Consider the following 13404-nt stretch of genomic DNA (forward strand, 5'->3'; position numbering starts at 1 on the left):
TAAGATAAGATGCGCTTTATTGTCCCGCCAGGTGAAAGTGCAAGGTGCATAGACATCAAATAGACAGAAACAGAGAACAGAATAAAAACGGAAATGTAAGCAGTGCCGTCACTTGTACAGTCAGTGCAGTTCATAAAATTCAGAATTCTGAATACAGAATTTAAAAAAAAGTAAAGGTTTGCAATTGATTAATATTTGTGATTGAAATGAAATGTATTGATTTTAAATGTTTTAAATAACTGTCAATGTCAATGTATTGTCTGGAAAAGGGGGCAGATAATATAAGATCACTCTTTTTCTGCTCCTTTTCATTTCTTGTATTTCTTTTCATACCGTTTATGTCTTTTTATTCTTTATGAATCAAATAAATAAAAAAATAAAAATGAAATAAAATAAAGTTTTCATGTGAGGGCAGCAAATAAAACATACTACTGGGACAGTTACACTTTAGATTCTTATGTACAGACCTCTGTTTCATGTTTTTTTTTAAAATTTTTATTTAATTTAATAAAACATTTTTATAGCGCTTTTCAAGACACCCAAAGCGCTCTTCATTCACTCCACACTCAGTGGTGGTACAATTGTAGCCACAGCTGCCCTGGGGCAGACTGATGGAAGTGAGGCTGTCAATCTGTGCCATCGGCCCCTCTGTCCACCACGAACCACTTTCTTACTAGGCGATGTAGGTGTCTTGGACACAATGACAGTTTTTGTCACTGATGCCCACTGTGGCAACAGATTTTCCCAGTGGTCTCCCATCCAAGTACTAACCAGGTCTGGCCCTGCTGAACTTCTGAGATCTGATGATATCAGACTTTGACAAGCCAGTATGGTCACATCTTGATAATTTCAGCTGCACTCTGCTCCTTCTTCAGAGTGGTCATGTGATGTTGCTGTTGTGGAAACGTGTCCACCAGACTGTAAATCAGGACGAGGGGGTGTACCAACTCTCTCACACTTGGGATACAGTTCTGAAGAAGTCGACCTGCAGTTGGAGCTGTCGTCCTTCTGCTCCAAGTAGGAAGACAGTGCCAAAATCACCACAGCCACATTCTATATCCGGACGGGGCCTGGGTCATTGGATCAGAGAATAGCGAGTTCAAACACTTTATCAGGGAGAACACTGAAGTCAGGAAATGGGGCAGGACACATCAACTGTGATGACGGAGCATTCCTCCTTTCACATCCTGGGACACCCTCCTCCAGAGAACTCCAGAGAACACCAAGAGGCAGGAGGCATGGTCAGTCTGAGTAACCTGAGTGGTCCTTCAAGCTGACCACTTGACTCGACTATGGCTCCAGTTGATTTTACATTGAAAAGTTGTTGCCCCTCTCTCTGTAACTGCTGCCGTGAGCCTCATAATTTTGGTCTTAAAATGTTCATATTAACCCGCTCTACATGATCCTGGTGGGTTTATTTTGCTATTTTGTCCATAAATAAATTGCTACTTCTAATGTAGAACTCCAAATTTGCTCCTGTAACCACCAGCCTTACTGAGCTTCATTTGACTGGAGCAGAAAGGTGGAGGTAACATCACCCTCCCTTATTTCACTTCTTGATACAGTCTGTGGTTGTTGAGATCTTGGTCTGAAAGAGTTGGATATGGAGAGTGAATGTGTGTGTGGGCACTGATCCACAGCTGCAGGCCTCTCATAAACACCAACCAAAAACATACTTATTCAAACATGACGTAATGCCTAAAATGTCTATTTTTTTGGCTCTAAAAAGTTACATATTATGGCTTTAACAATCAGATTTTAATCTACATATGTATAGCTATGTATAGTAATATCAGTGACATGATATTTTCAAAAAGTATAAAAAAGGATAAACTTTTTTGGAGTGAGTGGTGGATACAGAAGAACTATAGTTTAAAACTCTCTTACCAGAAACAAGGTACTGGCATTGGGACTGAGATATATTAATTAAAAGTTAAACACAAAAAAATACAGCCCCACCTTTAAAATGCAATACTTTAAAGGTGCATTGCATAATGTTTCTGGTGAAGGGTTTGTCAGACACTTTTCTTCATGGAAATGGTATTGCTTTGTCTGGAATATTTAACAGTATGGCATTAAACCTTTCTATCTTCATGGAGACCAAAGCAGACCAAGTTACAGGTCAGATCTGTGGAGAGACAACCCCCCTCACAGTCAGAATGCATTTTTGTTTTTTGTTTTTCAAGGTATTTTTGAGCTGTAAAACCACCTGTAATTAAATAAATGTAAGGTAGAGCTGTTTAATGTCATACTGTGCAACATTCCAGGCAGTGCTATGACATCTCCATAGAAAGAAGATGGTAACAGATCCTTCACCAGAAAGTTACACAGTGCAGCTTTAACATTGGCCAATCATACATACAATATAAATCATTTGAACATGTTTTGTCATACACCATAAAGAAAATGTATGATATTGTGAACAGTGTCTCTCAGTTTAAGCTTCCTCCGGCGATTTGAGTCACTTTGTATTTGGAAAGAGCACGGGGCTCAGAGCTCAGGGTACATGCTGAATCAATGGCTGGCGCAGGCATTAACAGGTATAACGATACAGTAATAAGATGCCTGCATTCCTTGTTCAAACAAGTCTGTATCCACTACAAGAATGTGACTTCTCTGAAAGGGCTGGAGCAACAGGGAGTGGGCTAACCACAGCACCTATCCTATGTCTGTTTTGTTAATTGATTATATAATAGGGTTTATATGATGTTTAGATTGTCAGTTTGTTTTTGTTTGTGTCAAATTAAAGCCTCACTATGTAGTTTTTTTTTTTTTACTGTCTAAAATAATGGATGGTTATTATTGCCCTGAAAACATGTGTCCTTATACTGTGAGCTTGCATCTCCACAAACCTGACTCTTATTTGGCCCGGAGGAGGACTTTGTTGTTCCTTTGGCTACAGTAATATTCCACAGTATGGCACAAAACTGAGCTACCTCCATGGAGACTGTTCCAAAGTATGGTTGTAACTTTGTGTTTCCATGGCCTCAGGTGACATGCCACATCCACAAAGTGACAGGTTGTTCATTTAGCCGTAGTTCTGGTAACATGCTTAGTCAAATTTTCTGTTGTTTACTGTGTAGTGTCTTAGCACCTTTGAGTTGAGGAGAGGCAAGAAGTACACCTGAAATCATGTAACTTTCTTGTACTAGTAGTGGTAGTAGTGGTAATAGTAATGGATGTAGTGGTAATATTAGTATTAGTATTAGTATTAGTATTAGTATTAGTATTAGTAGTATAGTAGTAGTAGTAGTAGTAGTAGTAGTAATAGTAGTGTTAGTAGTAGTGGTAGTAGTAATAGAAGTAGTTACAGTAGTAATAGTAGTAGTAGTAGTAGTAGTAGTAGTAGTAGTAGTAGTAGTAGTAGTAGTAGTGGTAATAGTAATGGAAGTAGTAGTAGTAGCAGCAGTAGTAGAAGTAGTAGTAATAATAGTAGTAGTAGTAGTAGTAGTAGTAGTAGTAGTAGTAGTAGTAGTAGTGGTAATGGTAATGGAAGTAGTAGTAGTAGCAGCAGCAGTAGTAATAGTAGTGGTAGTGGTAGTGGTAGCAATAGTAGTAATAGAAGTAGTAACAGTAGTAATAGTAGTAGTAGTAGTAATAGTTGAAATAGTAGAAATAGTAGTGCTAGTGGTAGTTGTAGTAGTAGTAGTTGTAGGAGTGGTAATAGTAGTGGAAGTATCAGCAGCAGCAGCAGCAGCAGCAGCAGTAGTAGTAGTAGTAGCAGTAGTAATAGTAGTGGTAGTATTAGTAATGGTAGCGGTAGTGGTAGTAGGAATAGAAGTGGTAGTAGCAGTAGTAATAGTAGTAGTAATAGTAGAAATAGTAGCTATGGTGGTGGTGGTAGTAGTAGTGGCAATAGAAGTAATAGTAGTAGTTCTGTTTTACAGTAGCTCCATCTTGTGGTGAGTTTGTGCAGTAGAACTAGTGGTGGCCTGTTTCAGTACACGCCCACAGATCATTTGTCAGTGTAGAAAACATCATTTGTCCTGTATCCCGTTTTTCAGTCATATGATGAGAGCACATACTGGGCTTTTAGTTTGGATAGAATGTTCCAGAGTAAGGCATTAAACCTCATATCTCGCATCATATCTTGCATTTACTCAATTACAGGTCTTTTTACTGCCATAAAAGCATGCATTCTTTCTGTGATAGGGTTCGCCTTTACACAGATCTAACCTGTAACTTAGTCTGATGTTCTCACCTGCTACACCAGTTTTTGATCTAGGTTATAATGTTGTATCTTCATTAAAATCTTTCCTGGAGTAGTGTTTTGCTTCATTCACACACGTTTAACTCACAAATCTTGAGTATTTAGGCCCATGTTCTTCTCTCAAACTGAAAACGCTCTGTTCCACCTTGTGATGTCATCAAGAGATAATACACGAAGCGCTTCACCATGATTTTAAGCTCCATACACCTTCACTAGAATTATTTGAACAATTTCAGCCCTGGAATTGCCAAACTTTGAAACCACAGCTATTATTTTAGTCTTTTTTTGCTCCTCTGTGCATGAGAAGATTTGGTAAACTTTCTGTGAAGATCTCAACTGAACAAAAAATAAAACAAAAAACATTTAAAAGGCAACTTAAGGTTATTCTAGCGTATTGTAGAGTAAAGCAGTTCAATGGAGTCTAAACGTACCACCACTTAATGACATCACACATTTTGAGCTTTGGAGGATGAGGGATTTCTCGAACATGTGTGAATAAAACAAAAACACAACTCCAGATATGTTTTTAAGGAGGTAACAACATTAGAACATAACTCAAAGCTCACAAGAGTTCATTTTGTGTAATATAGGACCTTTATTTTTTTTCTTTAAGCAGGATACCCTCCCTATTTTTTTATTTTTATTTTTTACAACCAGTTACTATAAAATAAAAAGTGGAGTGTTAAAATTGACTCTCACAGAATCAGTCTTAACATTTTCTCTGGGTTTATATGAGTCTAATCTGTTCTAGAGTTAATTTAACATTTTTGGAAATGTTAAATTAAGTAACACTAGTCCAAAGTTCCTGTTTAACCCCAAAATCAAGGATTATATTAACATTTTGAGAGTAAACGGACAACACTTTGTGGGGTTATCCTAATTTAACTAAACAACACACAGAGGTGTTTCATTTTTACACTTTATTTTAGTTGAAATGAAATGAAATTATGTACAAACTGATTCAAACTGGTCTTCTCTCGCGGGAGTTTGAAGTGGTAGGTGGGAGGAGCCAAATTAACACTAAGGGAAGTTGAATTAAAGGTTGTATAGAGGATTTTTTAAGGGAAAAGAAATACAGCGACAGTCCTTTTTCAAACGTTGTCCCTCCTCCACAGCTCCCTCAGTAGAAACATCTCCTCCCGTCTCTTTACTCTAGAAATCACGTTTGTTTACGTCCAGTGCGCGTTCAGAATTACTGTTGAAGTGACCTGTCTAGAAATAATTTAGCAACCGACACGTCAGTTTTTAGTCCCTTTGTCTGCTTCATTTGTGCAATCGCTGGAAGGAATCTCCAAGAATCACCTCAGTTTGATTTTGCTCCTTTTCCTCTTCTCTTCTTCTTTCAGCGACCTCAAAAACCGACTTTCTTTTGCGGCGAATTGGTCGCGGATTCTCTTCCGCCATCTCAATAAACTTTGTGCGAATTGCAAGGAAGATACAGTTTGAAAAATGCTCTAAGAACCGCTGCATAAACCACATAATCCCCACGCGCACTAGAAATATAGGAAGTTTGATTGACGACCTAACAGCCAATAGAAAATGAGGGAGCCTCGTTTTCTATTGGCTGATGTTTATCTGGCCTCAACACGTCCACAGTTGATAGATTTTCATTCTTTTTTTTTTTTTTTTGGTCATAATTACTAGGCTGCTGTGTCTCTGTAATGGTATTTTAAACTTTCAATGACAATTTGAAACAAATTTTTTTTTTTTTCCATACAACCTTTAACACTAGGAGAAGTTGAATGAACACTAAGGGAAGTTGAATTAACACTAGGAGAAGATGAATTAATACTGGGAGGAGTTGAATTAATTTCAACCATATCAACTCTGGCAAATAACCCCAATTCGAACCCCCATTTAACTGTCAAGTAGTTAAAATAACACTTTTTAACACGTGTTAAAAATAACTCAACAACAACTATTTTACTGTGAAATTTTAACCCTTCAGTTTTTACTGTGTAGATGTACATGGGTGAACTGGGAGATGTGAGTGAAGTGTCTTGCCAGAGGACACGACAACAACATACAGATGAGTATCTTTGTGGCTCTGAATGATTGTGAGAAAGAGGAAGTGATCGAGGAGGGGGGAAACACGGGGGGAAGTGGGCCTGTCCAAATAAGGAGAGGGGGCGGGGCCTGTTTCACTGTAGTGTTTATTTAAAGTTTTTCTGAGTGAGACAGCAGAGACTACCCCGACATAATGAGAAACAGAGCAGAGAGGGGGAGGGGAGGAGAGGAGCGAGGGAGAGGAAAGACGAGAGGAGGGAGACACAGAGAGGAAGAGAAACAGACCAGAGAGCAGAGGAGGGGAGGAGAGGAGAGAGAGGGAGAAAGAGGAGGGAAGAGACAGAGAGAGGAGGAAGAGCAACAGACCAGGGAGGGAAGGAGAGGAGAGAGAGAGGAAAAGAAACAGACTAGAGAGTGGGGGAGGAGAGGAGAGGGGAAAGAGGAGAGGAGGGAAGGGAGAGAGGAGAAAGAGACAGAGAGGAAGAGAAACAGACCAGAGAGTGTGGGAGGGGAGGAGGGAGAAAGAGGAGAGATAGAAAGAGAGAAGAAGAGAAATAGACCAGAGAGTGGTCGAAGGGAGGAGGGGGAGGAGAGAGGTGGGGAAGAGGGAGAGGAGGGAGAGAAACAGACAAGAGAGTGGGGGAGGGGAGGAGAAAGAGGAGACAGGAAAGAAGAGAGAGCAAGTGGAGGAGGGGGAGTAGGGAGAAAAAGAGAGAGAAACAGACAAGAGAGTGGGGGAGGAAAAGAGAGAGGAGGGAGAGACTGAGGAAGAGAGGAGCGAGAGAGTAAAGGGGAGAGAGGAGGGAGGGGAGAAGTGGACTGGGTGAGAGAGTTACATATAGGAGAAGAGGGGAGAAAGAGAGAGAAGGGAGTAGAGGGGGAAAGAGCGCGAAAGAGATTAGAGAGAGCGGGAGAGGAGGAGAGGAGGAGAAGAGAGGGAGGAGGGGAAAAAGAAGAGAAGAGAGAGTTGGGAGAGGAGTGAGCAGAGAAACTGTAGTGTGGGGTTAGAAAGAGAGAGCGGGGAGAGATGGCGAGAAAAAGAAGATTAGAGGGTTGGGGAGGGAGAGAGAGAGAAAGGAGAAAAACGAAAAGGGATGAGAGCGTATGGAGAGTGTAAGAGAGCTAAAAGAGGAGGAGAGGCCTAAGATAGAGGAGAGGAGAGTGGACAGTGGGATAGAGAGAGAGGAGAGAGAAAAAGGGGAAGAGAACAGAATAGAGAGGAAGAGAGGAGAGGAATAGACCAGAATAAAAGAGGAAGGAGCAAGAGGAGACAAGTAGAGGAGAAAGGAGGGAAGAGATGAGGAAAATGAAGTCAGAATTTTTGTTTTAAATTATAAAAATGTGCTGATGTTCTCCGCTCAGTTTGAGGCCAGCGTTCTGTAGACATAAGCTGCTCCATCAAGATGAGCTCCCTGCAGCCTAAATTGACAGTGACGTCTATCCATTCACGCTACCCTGTGTAAGTAGGTCAGTAGTCTCCAACCATTTTCCTCCTGTGTGCTACTTTTCAAAAATGCCAGAGAGCTACTCATTTTAGCGGTCGCCAAAAAATAAATATTTAAATTAAATAAATATAAGAGCCACGGCGAGCCTCAGATGAGGTACAGTTAGATGCTTATAAAACATAATCCAGTCCAATCCAGCTTTATTTGTAGAGCACATTTTATAAACAAGTTTCCAAAGTGCTTCACATAGCAATGAAAAACATTTAACTCTAAAAACTCAACAGAATTATGTTCCAGACAAAAAAAGAAACTCATAGAATCAATAAATACTATAATAATAATAAAATCAATGAATAAAAATAATAAAAGCAGTAATTAAAAGCATTACTAAAAAAATAAAATGGATAAAAACAATAAATAAATAAAAGATAAAATAAATAAAAGACAGAGGAACACACAGCTCATTAAAAAGTGAGTGTTAAGACGAGACTTAAAACACTCCACTGTGGGAGCTGTGCGGATGTGGTGGGGCAGAGTGTTCCAGAGTTTGTGGCCGGTCACAGAGAAGATCCTGTCTGCCCTGGTTTTAAGTCTTGTTTTAGGCACCACGAGCTGGAGCTGGCCCTCGGACCTCAGAGCACATGTGGGCATAGATAGATCATTATACACTTATCAGTGCACAAAATTAGGCATCAAAATGATACATTTACATTGGAAAAAGGCCTTTAGTTAGTCAGATGTGAGTTATTTAGGACAATACGTATAATTCAGAAATCCCTTGGCGAGCTACAGATTGGAGACAGTTGGCATAGGTAGTTCATTTAGACAGTCGTATTCTGCTGAAATAGGGTTCAGACTAAAGGGTGCAGGCCTTTAGCCATCAAATAATGCTCCCACTGCAGAATCACCATTATTTACTCATTTATATGAAATTGAGTAGAGGTAGCAAATCTTGACAGGCCTATATCTTCCCCCAAATAATGCATCAGTAGAGGAAGCACACCTCACTTTTATTCTATGTCCACATAGAAACAAAATAAAACACATGTAATGAAAATAATAACGATAAAATCAAATATTAAATCCAAACTATTCAATCATCTAACGTAGGATTCTGCCACAAAACTTGTACCTCGGGTAGCTCAAATTGACAGATAGACCATTTTGATAGGACACTGGATCCAGTATTCCTGTATAAATAGTTGTATTTTTATTAGAAATATTAAAGAAAAAAATCCACTAAAGTTTCATATTCAGAGTACTCAGTTCCATTTTATATATACTTGATGCTACTTTTTCTCATTCTTGTGTCTGTCCCTTCAAAATAAAATACTAGATTTTGTGGATTATTTCATGTTTTGTCCTTCAAATTTCAAACTTCATATAATAAATCAGATTTTATCATTTGAAGAGACAGTTACTCTTAAGTTAATAGTTAAGTTATTTCTTGATCCAACCTTGAAAATATACATATTAACTGACAAATATTACTTGTGCTCAACTCAATAACCATTTATATTCCAGAATTATGAAAAATTAAGACTGTTGTCATAGCAATAAACAATTTAAAACAAAAAAACTGTATTTTTATGTAATTGTTATAATATTGTATAATTGTTATGTATGCAATCATGACATATTTCATGACCCAATAAAAATTTGAATTATTTTAGCCACTTTGACTATTTCCCAGTGGATCAATAAAGTATGTATCTTGGTTTAACCTTGAAATTTACCGTAAATATGATCAAATGCCACCGTCGTGCGTACAGTCTGAAATACAGGAAGTGGCGTGGAGCTGTGGTTAGATTGTCCCACACGGCGTCACCATTACAAACATCGTATGGATTTTAATGGGAGTTTGCACAAGGAGAGAGTATTTATGAGGGAAAGGATGAGTCAGCAAATAAAAGATTAAAAGGTTATAATAATGTGGTTAGGTCGAAAGCACTTCAGTTTAAAACTATGACTAAACATGAGGTAATGCCAAATAATGAGCCAATAACATTTACAAAGGTGACCAAGCAAAAATCATGTATAAAATGTCATATAGGAAAAGCTCGTTTGCACTGAATTGGGAATAAAATGTTAAAAGGTTGATAAACTTTGCAGCTGATGTCATCAACAATCTCTGGGGGGTTGTAACTAACTAACTAGAGGCTCTGTTCTATCTGAGGCTCTGTTACTCAAATTCGACTTTAATCTGAGCTTTGTTTTCAATAATTTGACCAGAAAGAACAATTTAGCCAGAACTAAATCAGATGATCTGATTTGTTCTGTTAAACAATCTCTCACTCTCTCAAATAACATTACTATGTAACTAGCATTAGCCAACAGTTTTTCAGTTAGTCACTCTCACCTTTTAGTTGAAAATCAAACCCCTAAACAGGACCAGGATGAATATGGAATACAGCGTAATGTTAAAAACCCAAACAACAACTAGCAGCTCATTTGATGGTGTAAACTGTTTGTTTGTCCATCTGTTTCCCTCTGCTTTATCCAGGGTCGGGTTGTAGATGCAGCAGTCTGAGCAGAGACTTCCCTCTCCACACCCACCTCCTCCAGCTCCTCTGGGGGACCCTAAGGCGTTCCCAGGCCCAGAGACAGAGTCCCTCCAGTGTGTCCTGGGTCTTCCCCAGGGCCTCCTCCTGTGGGACATGAATGCCTCTCCAGGGAGGCGTCCTGGAAGCGTCTGGACAGATGTTCTCCCCTCAACTGCTCCTCTCCAAGTGGAGTAGTAGCTCTACTCTGAGCGTCTCTCATGTGACTGAGCGTCTCACCCTGTCTCTAAGGGAGCACCAGCCATTCAGTTGGGGAAACTCATTTTGATCGCTTGTATCTGTGGTCTTGTCCTTTTAGTCATTCCCCAAAGCTCATGACCATAGGTGAGGGGAGGAGAATAGATGCAGTGGTAAATAGAGAGCTTTGCCTTTGTGCTCAGCTCCTTCTTCACCACAACACTGCAGACACTGATTCACCTGTCAATCACACGCTCCATCCTCCCTTCACTGAACCAGGTCTAAACCAAGTCTAACCCAGGACCAGACCAAAACCCTCACTCGTGAACAAGACTCCAAGATACTTGACCTCCTCCACTTGAGGCAGGGACTCTCCACCACCTGTAGAGGGCAAACCCCTGTGTGGCTCCAGTTTGCACCAACAGCCCTCATTATGTTTTTTAGTAGTGGATCACACAGACACCGGGAAATGATCTGCTTTGGGAAGTAACTAAATAGAGGCCTACCAAGTTTTCAGTAACAGTATTATGGGATAATTACTCTCTCATTTGATTATATTCAGAATACAGTTACTTTACTAAAATCAAAGAAATATATTGCTTATATATCACTTTTTTGGTCAGTGTGTCTGCTAAATTGTGCCATGATACTGAAATTTCAAACTTGACTTTAATACTGTGGAGACTTGATACTGATTCTAATACTACAATGATGATAAATATAATAAAAAAAAAAATTAATAATAAAAACTGTATAGAATTCATAGAGTTCATTTTCAGTATTATATCATGCTTTCTTTTATTTTACCTTATATTGGCCTTTTATGTGTGTAACACGTGTGTACTTCTTCTGATACAGTATTAATATCGATAAGTGTCTGATTTCAATACTTTTCACAACCCTAGCAAATAAATGCCTCAAAAACTCTGCAGCAAAAAAGTATTTTTAACACTTTAGTATAAATCAAGCCAATAAAAGTATCAAGTACTCTAAGTATTGAGCGTACAGGACTCTGATTGGACCATGTAATGAAATATAATACAAAATACATTTTAATACATATATTCAGTGCTCTGTAACTAAATATATATTTATCTTTTTAAAAGTTTCCCTCCTCTCAACAGTGATAAAAACTTGTTGTTGCTGAATAATATCACATAATAGGGCTTAAAAACTACTGGCCTGATACGAGCCCTTGTATTTTTTATTAATTCATTTCTGTTTGTTCAGTTTCTGATAAAAAGGGAACTCTCAATCTCATGAACATGTAAAACATTAATATCACCCACTTATTTTCAGTCAAATCAACCATTCTGAGAAGAATCTGGACTAGTCTGGACTCCAAACCCACAAATACAAAAATAGCCCAAAATTATTAAAAAAAAAAAATTTAAGAGGAATTTTATATGAATTCCACCTGGACTTGTTTGCCTCATTACAAGTCTCTAAATCTCATGTTTACTGAGGTCCGCTTCAGCTCTGACATGGGAATTGTCAAGATCCAACAAATGCTCTGATACTGTCTCTCAGACCATCTCCAGGGACATCTGCTATACCTGTTCTTATATTTACCCCCAAAGATTTAGGTGGACTTTGAAATCTGACTTTCCTCTGTATAGAGCTTGTTCCCAATTCAAATGAGGGAACAGAGACAGTTAGAGGACAACAGAGGCAGAGACAACAACTACCACTCCAGAGCCTCAGTTTCGCAAAGAGTCCAGCCATTCATCTGAGCCCCAAAAGGTTCAGAAACAGATTCAGTTTGAATTGTTGAGTCATTTAAGATGGCATTTTAGGAAAAAAATAGGCCAAAACACAAAGGGGTTAAAAACTATACATATACAGACTATTAATTGTATTATATTACTTTTAACTAACCCATCATGCCACCCACATTAAGCATTTTAAAAACAGTTTTTCAACTTTTCATCGTGTAAAGTGAATGGGAAACCTCTGCTGTGGAGGCGGGACCTGGGGCAGAGGGGTTTCTTGATTGACAGTTGAATTAGCCAACAGAATACGAGTAACGGAGCCCCTGACGCTGCCAAACCTTCCCATCTGTAATTAAGGCAAAAACCACGACCAAATATTTGATAAACTTTTTTTTTTTCTTTTGAGCGGAGGGAAGATGGCGTGGAAATGAAAGAAGATGGGATATTTCTCGGAGTTTGCCACGTTTTTGAGGCGTTTTGTCACGTTTGATGCGATGTTTTGATAGGAGAAGACGTCAGATAAAGTTGCAAGACACGTACTGCAAAGTTTGAAGTGTTTTTGCGGTAAAACTACTACGACTTTATTGCAATCGGCGTGTATTTGCAGCGTTGTGTCCGCGTTCAGGCTGCCCCGAGAGGCGATGGGGGCCGCTCCGGGCTCGGGCTGGGAGGAGGGCGAGTTTGAGTTCAAGTTGGTCTTCGAGGAGGACCACCAGAACCAGCGGCCCACTCCGGTGTGCGCGGCCGAGGAGGAGCGCTCAAGGCCCGGGGAGGAGAGTGAGAGCGGCCCGCTGCCCCTGGAGACCACCAACAACGGTCAGTTTCGTTTTTTTTTCCCTCGTCACGCTGAAGTTAGTGTGAAAAGTGCATGGGAAATGTCGACTACTTTGTTTACGTTACTAAGTTGGAGAGGCAGACCAGAGCTTTTATTAGGGCTGCCTCAAGATTCATCGCAATCGAATTGAAATCGCAATCGCAATTTGAATAAGAAATCGCAAAAGCTGTCATTTTTTGAAGTACCATAATTATAATTTCCTCCACAAACAAAATCTCTTGTCTTATTCTGCATAAAAACTTCTCACCCTGTACTTTACATCTGTACAAACATGTTCAGAAATGTGATTCTTGTTTGAATTTATTGTTAATTTCAGTCTTATTGCCAATTCTTCTGGACGAGTTTAAAATTCTATTATTAAAACTTAAATCACAATCGCAGAACTTGTCAGAAAAAGTTGCAATTAAATATTTTTCCTATGCCTTTCAGCCTTGTAGCCTTTATTACAATGGATAAA

General features: G+C 39.2%; 1 protein-coding gene across 1 annotated transcript in view; it reads left to right on the forward strand.

Annotated features, from left to right (window-relative positions):
- The first annotated feature begins 12524 nt into the window (after nt 1-12524).
- nfatc4 (nuclear factor of activated T cells 4) overlaps nt 12525-13404 on the forward strand; it is a 32648-nt gene continuing 31768 nt past the window's right edge. Inside the window, exon 1 of the mRNA XM_055152103.1 lies at nt 12525-12928. Within this exon, the coding sequence (XP_055008078.1) occupies nt 12754-12928 (175 nt within the window). The 5' untranslated portion in view covers nt 12525-12753. The remainder of the gene's footprint in view (nt 12929-13404) is intronic.

The sequence above is a fragment of the Boleophthalmus pectinirostris genome, unplaced genomic scaffold, assembly GCF_026225935.1.
Source record: "Boleophthalmus pectinirostris isolate CB_2022bp ecotype Guang Dong unplaced genomic scaffold, ASM2622593v1 HiC_scaffold_16, whole genome shotgun sequence".
Lineage (NCBI taxonomy): Eukaryota > Metazoa > Chordata > Actinopteri > Gobiiformes > Gobiidae > Boleophthalmus > Boleophthalmus pectinirostris.